The 13,802-nt window shown below is 32.3% G+C and overlaps 2 protein-coding genes and 1 long non-coding RNA gene across 3 annotated transcripts; all 3 read right to left on the minus strand.

Moving 5' to 3' along the window:
• Positions 1 to 767: 767 nt before the first annotated feature.
• Positions 768 to 2,276, minus strand: LOC106356290. The gene is made up of 2 exons (XR_007318007.1): positions 1,847 to 2,276; positions 768 to 1,198 (listed from the first exon to the last, which is right to left on the minus strand). It is a non-coding gene; the product is annotated as an uncharacterized LOC106356290 (long non-coding RNA).
• Positions 2,277 to 4,429: 2,153 nt separating this feature from the next.
• Positions 4,430 to 5,285, minus strand: LOC111207801 (vacuolar-processing enzyme delta-isozyme-like). Its single transcript, XM_048743955.1, has 4 exons — positions 5,145 to 5,285; positions 4,999 to 5,040; positions 4,710 to 4,916; positions 4,430 to 4,626 (listed from the first exon to the last, which is right to left on the minus strand). Exons 1-4 carry the CDS (start codon positions 5,283 to 5,285, stop codon positions 4,489 to 4,491), a joined length of 528 nt encoding a protein of 175 aa, XP_048599912.1. The 3' UTR covers positions 4,430 to 4,488.
• A 3,952-nt stretch (positions 5,286 to 9,237) lies between these two features.
• Positions 9,238 to 10,034, minus strand: LOC111207800 (vacuolar-processing enzyme delta-isozyme-like). The gene is made up of 4 exons (XM_048743956.1): positions 9,894 to 10,034; positions 9,748 to 9,789; positions 9,459 to 9,665; positions 9,238 to 9,375 (listed from the first exon to the last, which is right to left on the minus strand). Exons 1-4 carry the CDS (start codon positions 10,032 to 10,034, stop codon positions 9,238 to 9,240), a joined length of 528 nt encoding a protein of 175 aa, XP_048599913.1.
• Between the last annotated feature and the right edge of the window lie 3,768 nt (positions 10,035 to 13,802).

The raw sequence follows: 13,802 nt of genomic DNA on the forward strand, positions 1-13,802 counted from the left end.
AGAAAGTATTTAAATCAAGTTATTAGATAGTCACTAATCCATATAGGTCAAATTTAATATTAAAAAAAAGATGAGATTTCAAAATCTAACCCTAAAAATACTAACAATACTATGGTAAAAACATATGTTACCATACCCTAAAACAAAGACTATCATGACTCAATCTACGTTCACTCATCTATGTTAAAAATAATTCAATTTCAGTAAAACTAAATTTTCATCTTTTAGAAATGTTTATTAATACGTGATTTTGACTTTTTCCCTTTGAAAATATTTTTTTTTTTAAATTTATTAATTATTTTTAAGGTCTAATCTATGAGAAAACTTCCTCTGGAAGACTCCTGGATGACTTATAGAAAACTTTTGATTTAGGCGGAAAACCAAAATGTTTCCAAAATTTAGACAAGAACCCTAAATTCTACTAAAATTTAGATGGAATATGTCGGAAGAATTATTTTTAAATCTTTTGTGAGTCTTCTAGACCCTAAAATCAATCACTACAAGAAAATATCAGTATTGCCACAATTAGTTTTTCTGGTAAAAGACTAAAATTCGTGGCAATGTAGATGTTTACCACAGTTTGCCACAAAATAAAAATCCTGGCTATACACTCGTGGCAAATCAGTATTAGTGGCAAATTTGTGACAGCTTTGCCAAAAAATGCCACACACATATTTCGTGGTAACTATCACATTTTGACATAAATTAATTCGTGATAAAATAGTAACGATTTTAGTTGTGGCAAAAGCATGCCTAGCACAAAAAAAAATCCAAAAAAAAATGTTTTTATTAATTAATTAAAAAAATAATTGAATACATATATTATACACAATCGCCCTACGCAGAGCCACCGTTGCTGGCTCAGGCTCTGGCACTGTTTCTGGCTCCGTCACTGTTCCCAGCTGCGGCACTGGCTCTGGCACCGGCATTTTTTGGGATCTCCACACATTCAACATTTCCCCCACCGCACATACTTTCTGAAACAAACAAAAAAAGCTTTCGAGAACACTAGTCTTTTGAGCAACACAAGAAGCACACTATACTAATGAGAATCAAACACCTTTAGAGAACTATGTTATAAAGTCTCACCAAGTCAAGAGAAGAGGCTCATCCGAATGATTGGAAACTTTAACAACAACATTGTAGTTGGTCGTAGCATTGAGGATTGGATCTGGAAACTGCTCATTAACGGCTTCACCTGAAACTCAATCAAAAATATGCTTAAACCATTGTATGAAGTTAGCATTAAATCAAAGTAGCAAACTTTATATACCCTAGACACATGTAAATCACAAATCTTGAGATTTTATGGTAATGGGTCTTAGATTAACTAATGTATATGCAAAAAAAAAGAATTTAGGGTTTGAAAATAATATTTTGATTTTAAAAGGTCATTTTTGTCATTTATCATTTTGGATTAAACTAGATGCATCTGCATCCAGATGCACCATCAAGACTCACCTTCATTTGGGTGAGAATTTGAGATGAGTTTTTAAAAATCTAGCTGGATGATCCATTTAGATGTAGCATTATAATGCACAAAACGAACTTCGATTTGCATCTTCACCCAGATGATTTGGTGAGCAAACGAACAGGGCCTAAATCAAAGTAGCAAACTTTATATACCCTAGACACATGTAAATCACAAATCTTGAGATTTTATGGTAATGGGTCTTAGATTAACTAAAGTGACCTTCTTTACGGAAATAGAACAAAACCCATCACTCGCCAAAACCCAAAAGGCACCAAGATCTCTTAATTGACAGCGAGAAGCCGGTGAGAATCTTATCAAGACACTGAATCAGAAATCTCTGTGAAGATAGTAAAGTAGGGAACGAAGCCACACCTGTTGAGGAACGCCGAGACTTTGAAGTAGAATGAGAAGAAAGGGTCGACAGCTAAAGAAACGCCGGAGAGAGAAGGTTGCAGAGGAAAAACGCAAACGCGTTTAGTTTTCAAAGCTTAAGCAAAAAAAGAATAGACACAAACGCAGAAGATGGAGAATAAAGAGAAATCGACCCTATAGATTTAGGGAAGAGATAAGAGAGAGCCTAAAAGAAACACAGGGTGTGGTGAGGAGAAAAAGAAGGAACGGATCTGAACCGTTGGATTGAAGTTATCAACGGTGACAAGTAGCTATCCATGTCTTTTAGGATTAGCCAATGACAACATTTCTTTACTCTTTCATTTTATTTTCAGTACTTCTTCGTTACTTTTTCACTTTTCAACCATTTATTACTACAGTTTCTTAAAAAGTTGTGTACTCTATATTAATTGTATTTAACTTATAAGTTTCTTAATGATTTGACCTACAATTTTGATTTTATATAAAGTATGCGAATGATTTTAAGTATTTACATATATATAAGTAATAATTATATTTGATTTATGATTTATAGTTTAATTATAGTAGTTACATTTTAACAGTTTTTAGGGAGATAGGGTTCATGATTTAGGGTTTGGAGTTATGGAAATGAGTTTTGAGTTTTAGATTTAAGGTTTGACATTAATATTTCAACAGACAGATTTATAAAATTATAATTTCTTATAAATACTAGATATAAATTAGTTTAGTTATATTATAGTATCTAATTTTTGTATTTATTGTTTAGAGTTTAGCATAGCCACAAAAATCATGTAACAAATTTGTGGTAATTATAGTTTAAAATAAATGCGACAAAAGGTTGGATGATCAGTTTTGCAAGTTCCTTACAAATTTGTCACAAAATTGTACCACAAATTTATATATGGCAAATTTTGCCACTAATTGTTATATCTTTGAAAATTTGTGGCAATTATTACCACATATTGCAAGAAAATAAAATTCGTGTCAAATTTGCCACAAATTGCTACAACTTTGTAACTAATTTTGAATAACATGAGTTTGTGGCAATGTAATGGCAAATATGTGGCGATATTTTATTTGCCACAAAAGGGTTGTGTCAAAATTGAGGCAATAAGCTTATTTTCTTGTAGTGTAATTAACTATGCAAAAAACACTTTCTTAAACTTAAAAGAAACTTAGAAAGTGTTTAAATCAAGTTATTAGATAGTTACTAAACATATATGAGTCAATTTGAAAACAAAAAAAAATGAAGGTAAGATTTCAGAATCTAACCCTAAAGATACATACAATACTATAACATATGTTACCAAACCCTAAACCAATGACTCATGAGCCAATATACATTCATTCATCTATGTTGAAAATAATTCAATTTCAGATGAACTAAATTTACATCATTGCAAAATGTTTATTATTACATGATTTCACTTTTTTACCCATCAAAATTTTTTTTTGGAATTATAAAACTATTTTTAAAATTATAAAACGGAGAGTTATAATGGTAAAGCTGAATACACGTTTTTTGTTTGTTCATAAGGGGACTGTTGTAATTTCACTAGGTTTTTGAGTTACTTTTGCATTTGAGTGAATTTGGGGTACACATTTGTATTCAAAATCAAGTTTTGAGTCACTTTTGGCAAATCCCTCTTAATTAGAATATCTTTATTCTTTATTTGAAATGCAAATTGATATTTTTTTTCATCTTTATTTTTTATTTGAAATGCAAATTGATATTTAAAAAAAAAAAATTCTACTGAACTCTTTGAAAAATCTTTTCAGAATCTTTGAAAATTTCATTGCAGAAAATTAATTAATTCAATTATAATTAGCATAAAATATAATTAGAGACTAAAATTAATTTTGCTTTGATTGATAAACAAAAACAAAAATTATATAAATTTAATTATATTTAACGATAATAACAATTTAAATTTTTTTATTCAAATATAAAATAAAAATATTATACTTAAATTATGTAGAATGATAAATGACAATCACAAAATTTATCAAATGACCAATGAGATATATTATTATTTATTTTGCTAAACATTTTAATAACAATATGGGTGGATAAATCCATATAATAGTAAAATAACATAATCATTCTTAATTTAATCCATTAAAAATGAAAAAAGAACACTCAATGGAAGTACGGATCAAATTCTAGCTTCGACTGAACATTCTCTGCAAAAATAAATGTTACATAACATTTATGGCAACAAAAAATTTAAACTTCAGGGTTTATCCTTTGGGTTTTTCGGTGTGCAGCAAAAGTCGTAACCGATATTTTGGGACTGGCGGTTTGTCCAGTTCACCAGTATATATGAGGATTTAATCAGCTGGTCCGGTTCAAGGTTGTAGAACTTTAAACCGTAAAGCATAACACGTGAATACGAGATGTTGACTCGAGTGCCGCCGAGCCTTATCCGATCACTTACTCACTCTCCAATTTAAGACCAAGACTTTCGCGTGAATTCTTGAAACTAGAATTGGTACGAGGTTATTATACTATGAATCCAATTTAAGACCAAGACTTTCGCGTTATCAAGTAAAATAGGCATCAACCATCTCAACACAATCAAATGTTATGCAATAACTTTCATATTTATAAGGCGATCACAATATTATTTTTTGCATATAATTTAATGGGCACAAGCTTCTTCAATAGCTGCAACACTTTGCTTCACATCCACTCCCATATTGCAGATATTGGCAAGTGCTCCTGCATACTTCATATCGTATTCCATCTTTGCTCCACATTGATTCTTGAAACTTTTAACCTGTGATGTTTTATTCAATATATATTTGTTTTAAGGGTCTTTAAGTGGAACACAAGTAACAATAATTGATAAGGGGTTGTTACCAGAGTCTTGTAGCAGTCCCAATCATCTACAACAGGTTGTCCTGTTGTTCTTGTGGAAGTTAAGAGATCTAAGACATCGGTTTGTTTGAGTGAAAGTCTAAGAATCTCTATAATGTTCTGATCGATTTGTTTCCTGTGATTTATTTCCTCAAGCAGATTCTTCTGAGCTTCTTGTCTTTGAGGTGACCCCACAGGAGCGTTTTGAATCTGAGAGATAAATATATAGTGAAACATCAAAAACAGACACATCTTTCGTTTATGTTTCAATCTCGAAAGATCAGGACTTCACCTTCGTCTCGAGATATAACAGAGGGATATCTCGCGCATCGACCTGCGAAAGCAAAGAAACAATAGATTTAGTTCATATAATCTCCCTTGGACCACTTTCTTTCCTTCTTATGGTTATAACTTCTTATACACGAAAAATCAATAGACCTTATCCCCATAGTTTTCGTGTTCTGCACCATCATCAGCGCTAGATTCTGTATCAAATAGTTGGGTTTTGCGGGATTCTGCTGAGAAAAGAAGAAGAGCATAAAGAAAAACAATAACTTGTAAATGACCAAGAAAAGACATTGTTGTAATAAGGCTTCTAAAGAACTGTTTGTCTTTCTCTTGCTGTTGATATTCTTGAATATGATATCTCATGATTTTAATAAGTTTTAGATTCATATTGTAGCTTATTATGATCATTTTAGGTTGCATTTAGGTCTTTATGTTGCATTTGCATACTCATTTGCATATCATAGGGGTTGGAATGCACATTTTAGAAGTTCTGGGTCCAATTTGATGTTAACAAGAGGCCAGGGACCAATGCTGCAAATTCAGAACTCTCGGTTGGGTTAAATTGTACGATCGAAAGATTCAGGGCCAATTCGAGAGGTCTTTTATGCAACTATAAGAGTTTGGGGGCGAATGCGTGAATAACCAAACTTCGGGGACCTGTTTTGCAAATAATGAAGAAGCCACCATTGGGGAGAACGAGCCTTTTCTTGGCCGATCCGGAGCCGACAGCGAGGCTCGATTCGACGACGAGGGAGCTGACCATGACGAAGACAACATGGCTGAGCATGACGGCGGATCGAGCAACGGAGAGATACATCGGAGGTTAACGAAACGCGAAGGTGGTCTGAGACAGACGCCGTGGGTTGAGCTGGGATGCGGCGGAGATGGAAGAACTCGCTGTGGGAGCTTGGACCAGTGGCGTTCGCAGAAGAGGAAGCTCAAAACAGAGGTGACGAAGCGACATGACTCACGCAGACCACTTAGACGCGGGCTCACCACCGCGGCTGTACTAGGCCGCGAAAACGCAACAGAGAAAACTTTGGCTCAGATGAGAAACGCGGACGGCTGACGCGGGTTGAGGCAGGCCGCGGATTTGATTTAATTCCGGTTTTGTCCGGTTTAATCCTGGTTTGTGGTGTTAAACCAATTCGAGTTTTGCCTCCCTGTAAATAGATTTAGACCTAAAAACCTTAGTTTTTATCTCATTTTCTCTCAAGACTTTGTCTAAATTTGTAAAAGCTTAAATCTTTTGATAATCTAAAGAAGTACTTCATCTTATATGTGTGTTTCTCTTGCTCATTAACATGATTAACCTTGATCGTTACATGGGTTTAAGGTTTCTCATGGAGATTAGTGAGCAGTGACCTTGTGATTCATGGGTTAAATAGATTAGGATGATTAAGTGGATATTTATGATGTTTATTGTTTGATTAACATTGTTCTATGCTTGCTAAGTGTTCTTAATGTTAGATTAGACTTGATCACTCTCATCTAGACCTTAAGCTATGTTACGCCCGAAAGGTGTTTGTTAAAATGCTTGAATGAACTTAGTATTGTCTTTTACATACTTGGCCAACGACAGTTGATGTCCGAGATGTTTAAGTGGTTAGTAGACTTGTGATTTATGCATGCTTGATTGCGTTAGCCAACGACAGTTGATGTTTAATTCATGATTAGCATAGGGGTTTTTGCCACGACAGTGGATTAATCTATATTGAATGAGATCTAGACCTATAGACTTGTTGATTGTTTTGTTTGAACATCCTAGATTGAACCTTGATCACTTTATATCAATTATCATTGCCCATGGATCCATCCTTAGCATTTGATTGAATTCTTGCACTTATTTCTTGATTGGATTTGAGATCACCTTGTTTATATTTCTAGGACATTAGCTTGTTACAAAATCATTCATATTTTTGTTTGCTTAGATTAAGGAAGCTTGTGTATTCTTGGTGTTATAGATCATTAATTCCTTGTGGATTCGATCCTAAAATGCTACAATGACATACCATTCGATTGTGGTATTGTTGGCACATTAGGTTAATTGGTGTGTGCTTAAACGCGTAATCAGAATACCGTAGTATATAACTCGTTTATATAGAAAATTTCTTTGAGTCGTTTGCGTATTAAAGTTTGAGTCTGTGGATGCAAAAAGTAACTCATAATATTAAACCCACAAAAAGTAACTCATAATGTTAACTGCTGATGTCAACGTAGTATTTAAATTTGCGTATTAATGTTAATTGCTTTTGTTTGCTAGCTTCTTTTGATATAACTGGATAAATAGGATATATAAAAATTGATTTGTATGATGGCAATTTTTTTCCTATAAATCAATGAGGAGTTCTTCCTCGTCTGACGAAGTTGCTGCTCTGTTAGTGCCTAAATTTCAAGGAGACAAAGTTGCTTACGATGAGTTCAATGGAGCTTCATTTAGTGGCACGGTTTTCATGGCTTTTTTGACCGATGCATCGATTGATATCTTGCTTTAAGTGTACTAAGATTAGGAAAAGTCGTTCTTATGGCGGCCTAATGGGTAACCCTTTTGGCAACCCTGGAAGGGTTTTTCCACAAAACTGATCTTCTTCTTAAGAGCATTGGTGTTTTGATTGTCTACATGATCATCATTGGTATTTAAAATCATCTTCTAGTCTAATAAATAATCGGCTGCTACTTTGTTGAAGCTTACTCTTCTCTGGTTGTTGTTGAAGGTGATGTGTTGGCTGGAAAAAAAAAGAAGAAGATGTGACTCACCATTATGGTGTTGGATGGTTCAGTCAGCATTGGTGGAACGCAAGAGCTGTTAGAGCAATCTTATTGGTGAGATACTCACTAAGTATGTCACTAATATAAACTTATCTTAAACTAAAATAAATTTATATAAACTTTTAGACATATGGAATCTTAATATAAAATTTATAGTTTTAGTACTATTACAATAATTAAAAACTTAATAAACTATTATATTAAAATTCAATTATTTCAATTTAAACTATGAATAATGAATTAGATAGATATTTTATTTTAAGATTTATAAAAATATATAAAAATATTTTTAATATCATATAAAATATAAAGAGTAGGTGATTTTATTTTATTGACAAAAAAATTTGGCCAATTATAAAATGACATGGGTCATTTGCCAAGGGTAGTGAAGTGGCACATGAAATAAATGTCCAGCGAGATTTCCTCTATGAAGCCATCGAGTTTTCTGATAGGTTACCGACAAGGAACGCTATGATTTTTTTTATTTAGACTATTTCTTAGAATCTATATCAAATTTTACATAATTTAATTAGAATATCTTTATTTTTTATTTGAAATGCAAATTGATATTTAAAAAAAAAATCTACTGAACTCTTTGAAAAAGCTTTTCAGAATCTTTGAAAATTTTATTGCAGAAAATTAATTAATTCAATTATAGTTATCATAAAATATAATTAGAGACTAAAATTAATTTAGCTTTGATTGATAAAAAAAAACAAAAATTATATAAATTTAATTATATTTAACGATAATAACAATTTAATTTTTTTATTCAAATATAAAATAAAAATATTATACTTAAATTATGTAGAATGATAAATGACAATCAAAAAAATTATCAAATGACCGATGAGATATATTATTATTTATTTTGCTAAACATTTTAATAACAATATGGGTGGATAAAACCATATAATAGTAAAATAACATAATCATTCTTAATTTAATCCATTAAAAATGAAAAAAAAACACTCAATGGAAGTACAGATCAAATTCTAGCTTCGACTGAACATTCTCTGCAAAAATAAATGTTACATAACATTTATGGCAACAAAAAATTTAAACTTCAGGGTTTATCCTTTGGGTTTTTCGGTCTGCAGCAAAAGTCGTAACCGATATTTTGGGACTGGCGGTTTGTCCAGTTCACCAGTATATATGAAGATTTAATCTGCTGGTCCGGTTCAAGGTTGTAGAACTTTAAACCGTAAAGCATAACACGCGAATACGAGATGTTGATTCGAGTGCCGCCGAGCCTTATCCGATCACTTACTCACTCTCCAATTTAAGACCAAGACTTTCGCGTGAATTCTTGAAACTAGAATTGGTACGAGGTTATTATACTATGAATCCAATTTAAGACCAAGACTTTCGGGTTATCAAGTAAAATAGGCATCAACCATCTCCACACAATCAAATATTATGCAATAACTTTCATGTTTATAAGGCGATCACAATATTATTTTTTGCATATAATTTAATGGGCACAAGCTTCTTCAATAGCTGCAACACTTTGCTTCACATCCACTCCCATATTGCAGATATTGGCAAGTGCTCCTGCATACTTCATATCGTATTCCATCTTTGCTCCACATTGATTCTTGAAACTTTTAACCTGTGATGTTTTATTCAATATATATTTGTTTTAAGGGTCTTTAAGTGGAACACAAGTAACAATAATTGATAAGGGGTTGTTACCAGAGTCTTGTAGCAGTCCCAATCATCTACAACAGGTTGTCCTGTTGTTCTTGTGGAAGTTAAGAGATCTAAGACATCGGTTTGTTTGAGTGAAAGTCTAAGAATCTCTATAATGTTCTGATCGATTTGTTTCCTGTGATTTATTTCCTCAAGCAGATTCTTCTGAGCTTCTTGTCTTTGAGGTGACCCCACAGGAGCGTTTTGAATCTGAGAGATAAATATATAGTGAAACATCAAAAACAGACACATCTTTCGTTTATGTTTCAATCTTGAAAGATCAGGACTTCACCTTCGTCTCGAGATATAACAGAGGGATATCTCGCGCATCGACCTGCGAAAGCAAATAAACAATAGATTTAGTTCATATAATCTCCCTTGGACCACTTTCTTTCCTTCTTATGGTTATAACTTGTTATACACGAAAAATCAATAGACCTTATCCCCATAGTTTTCGTGTTCTGCACCATCATCAGCGCTAGATTCTGTATCAAATAGTTGGGTTTTGCGAGATTCTGCTGAGAAAAGAAGAAGAGCACAAAGAAAAATAAAAACTTGAAAATGACCAAGAAAAGACATTGTCGTAATAAGACTTCTAAAGAACTGTTTGTCTTTCTCTTGCTGCTGATATTCTTGAATACCGTAGTATATAACTCGTTTATATAGAAAATTTCTTTGAGTCGTTTGCGTATTAAATTTCTTCAATATTAAACCCACAAAGAGTAACTCATAATATTAAACCCACAAAATGTAACTCATAATGTTAACTTCTGATGTCAACGTAGTATTTAAATTTGCGTATTAATGTTAATTGCTTTTGTTTGCTAGCTTCTTTTTTGAGATAATTGGATAAATAGGATATATAAAAATTGATTTGTATGATGGCAATTTTTTTCCTATAAATCAATGAGGAGTTCTTCCTCGTCTCACGAAGTTGCTGCTCTGGTAGTGCCTAAATTTCAAGGAGACAAAGTTGCTTATGATGAGTTCAATGGAGCTTCATTTAGTGGCACAGTTTTCATGGCTTTTTTGACCGATGCATCGATTGATATCTTGCTTTAAGTGTAATAAGATTAGGAAAAGTCGTTCTTATGGTGGCCTAATGGGTAACTCTTTTAGCAACCCTGGAAGGGTTTTTCCTCAAAACAGATCTTCTTCTTAACAACATTGGTGTTTTGATTGTCTACATGATCATCATTGGTATTTAAAATCATCTTCTAGTCTAATAAATAATCTGCTGCTACTTTGTTGAAGCTTACTCTTCTCTGGTTGTCGTTGAAGGTGATGTGTTGGCTGGAAAAAAAAAGAAGAAGATGTGACCCACCATTACGACGTTCTTGAAGGATGGTTCAGTCAGCATTGGTGGAACGCAAGAGCTGTTAGAGCAATCTTATTGGTGAGATACTCACTAAGTATGTCACTAATATAAACTTATCTTAAACTAAAGTAAATTTATATAAACTTTTTAACATATGAAATCTTAATATAAAATTTATAGTTTTAGTACTATTACATTAATTAAAAACTTAATATACTATTATATCAAACTTCAATTATTTCAATTTAAACTTTTAATAATGAATTAGATAGATATTTTATTTTAAGATTTATAAAAATATATAAAAATATTTTTAATATCATATAAAGTATAATTAGTAGGTGTTTTTATTTTATTGACAAAAAAATTTGGCCAATTATAAAATGACATGTGTAATTTGTCAAGGGTAGTGAAGTGGCACATGAAATAAGTGTCCAGCGAGATTTCTTCTATGAAGCCATTGAGTTTTCTGATAGGTTACCGACAAGGAACGCTATGTTTTTTTTTATTTAGACTATTTCTTAGAATCTATATATAATTTTACATAATTTAATTAGAATATCTTTATTTTTTATTTCAAATGCAAATTGATATTTTTTTAAGAAAAAATCTACTCAACTCTTGGAAAAAGCTTTTCAGAATCTTTGAAAATTTTATTGCAGAAAATTAATTAATTCAATTATAGTTATCATAAAATATAATTAGAGACTAAAATTAATTTAGCTTTGATTGATAAACAAAAACAAAAATTATATAAATTTAATTATATTTAACGATAATAACAATTTAATTTTTTTATTCAAATATAAAATAAAAATATTATACTTAAATTATGTAGAATGATAAATGACAATCAAAAAATTTATCAAATGACCGATGAGATATATTATTATTTATTTTGCTAAACATTTTAATAACAATATGGGTGGATAAAACCATATAATAGTAAAATAACATAATCATTCTTAAATTAATCCATTAAAAATGAAAAAAAAAAACACTCAGTGGAAGTACAGATCAAATTCTAGCTTCGACTGAACATTCTCTGCAAAAATAAATGTTACATAACATTTATGGCAACAAAAAATTTAAACTTCAGGGTTTATCCTTTGGGTTTTTCGGTCTGCAGCAAAAGTCGTAACCGATATTTTGGGACTGGCGGTTTGTCCAGTTCACCAGTATATATGAAGATTTAATCTGCTGGTCCGGTTCAAGGTTGTAGAACTTTAAACCGTAAAGCATAACACGCGAATACGAGATGTTGATTCGAGTGCCGCCGAGCCTTATCCGATCACTTACTCACTCTCCAATTTAAGACCAAGACTTTCGCGTGAATTCTTGAAACTAGAATTGGTACGAGGTTATTATACTATGAATCCAATTTAAGACCAAGACTTTCGGGTTATCAAGTAAAATAGGCATCAACCATCTCCACACAATCAAATATTATGCAATAACTTTCATGTTTATAAGGCGATCACAATATTATTTTTTGCATATAATTTAATGGGCACAAGCTTCTTCAATAGCTGCAACACTTTGCTTCACATCCACTCCCATATTGCAGATATTGGCAAGTGCTCCTGCATACTTCATATCGTATTCCATCTTTGCTCCACATTGATTCTTGAAACTTTTAACCTGTGATGTTTTATTCAATATATATTTGTTTTAAGGGTCTTTAAGTGGAACACAAGTAACAATAATTGATAAGGGGTTGTTACCAGAGTCTTGTAGCAGTCCCAATCATCTACAACAGGTTGTCCTGTTGTTCTTGTGGAAGTTAAGAGATCTAAGACATCGGTTTGTTTGAGTGAAAGTCTAAGAATCTCTATAATGTTCTGATCGATTTGTTTCCTGTGATTTATTTCCTCAAGCAGATTCTTCTGAGCTTCTTGTCTTTGAGGTGACCCCACAGGAGCGTTTTGAATCTGAGAGATAAATATATAGTGAAACATCAAAAACAGACACATCTTTCGTTTATGTTTCAATCTTGAAAGATCAGGACTTCACCTTCGTCTCGAGATATAACAGAGGGATATCTCGCGCATCGACCTGCGAAAGCAAATAAACAATAGATTTAGTTCATATAATCTCCCTTGGACCACTTTCTTTCCTTCTTATGGTTATAACTTGTTATACACGAAAAATCAATAGACCTTATCCCCATAGTTTTCGTGTTCTGCACCATCATCAGCGCTAGATTCTGTATCAAATAGTTGGGTTTTGCGAGATTCTGCTGAGAAAAGAAGAAGAGCACAAAGAAAAATAAAAACTTGAAAATGACCAAGAAAAGACATTGTCGTAATAAGACTTCTAAAGAACTGTTTGTCTTTCTCTTGCTGCTGATATTCTTGAATACCGTAGTATATAACTCGTTTATATAGAAAATTTCTTTGAGTCGTTTGCGTATTAAATTTCTTCAATATTAAACCCACAAAGAGTAACTCATAATATTAAACCCACAAAATGTAACTCATAATGTTAACTGCTGATGTCAACGTAGTATTTAAATTTGCGTATTAATGTTAATTGCTTTTGTTTGCTAGCTTCTTTTTTGAGATAATTGGATAAATAGGATATATAAAAATTGATTTGTATGATGGCAATTTTTTTCCTATAAATCAATGAGGAGTTCTTCCTCGTCTCACGAAGTTGCTGCTCTGGTAGTGCCTAAATTTCAAGGAGACAAAGTTGCTTATGATGAGTTCAATGGAGCTTCATTTAGTGGCACAGTTTTCATGGCTTTTTTGACCGATGCATCGATTGATATCTTGCTTTAAGTGTACTAAGATTAGGAAAAGTCGTTCTTATGGTGGCCTAATGGGTAACTCTTTTAGCAACCCTGGAAGGGTTTTTCCTCAAAACAGATCTTCTTCTTAACAACATTGGTGTTTTGATTGTCTACATGATCATCATTGGTATTTAAAATCATCTTCTAGTCTAATAAATAATCTGCTGCTACTTTGTTGAAGCTTACTCTTCTCTGGTTGTTGTTGAAGGTGATGTGTTGGCTGGAAAAAAAAAGA

This window comes from Brassica napus, chromosome C1 (genome assembly GCF_020379485.1).
Source record: "Brassica napus cultivar Da-Ae chromosome C1, Da-Ae, whole genome shotgun sequence".
Taxonomy (NCBI): Eukaryota; Viridiplantae; Streptophyta; class Magnoliopsida; order Brassicales; family Brassicaceae; genus Brassica; species Brassica napus.

Coding starts and splice junctions, on each gene's coding strand:
- LOC111207800 (XM_048743956.1), bottom strand. CDS start 10,034: ATGTCTTTTCTTGGTCATTTTCAAGTTTTTATTTTTCTTTGTGCTCTT. Junction 9,666..9,747: donor TGTTATATCTCGAGACGAAG/GTGAAGTCCTGA, acceptor TTTATCTCTCAG/ATTCAAAACGCTCCTGTGGG. Junction 9,376..9,458: donor GGGACTGCTACAAGACTCTG/GTAACAACCCCT, acceptor AAAACATCACAG/GTTAAAAGTTTCAAGAATCA.
- LOC111207801 (XM_048743955.1), bottom strand. CDS start 5,285: ATGTCTTTTCTTGGTCATTTACAAGTTATTGTTTTTCTTTATGCTCTT. Junction 5,041..5,144: donor ACGAAAACTATGGGGATAAG/GTCTATTGATTT, acceptor TTGCTTTCGCAG/GTCGATGCGCGAGATATCCC. Junction 4,627..4,709: donor GGGACTGCTACAAGACTCTG/GTAACAACCCCT, acceptor AAAACATCACAG/GTTAAAAGTTTCAAGAATCA.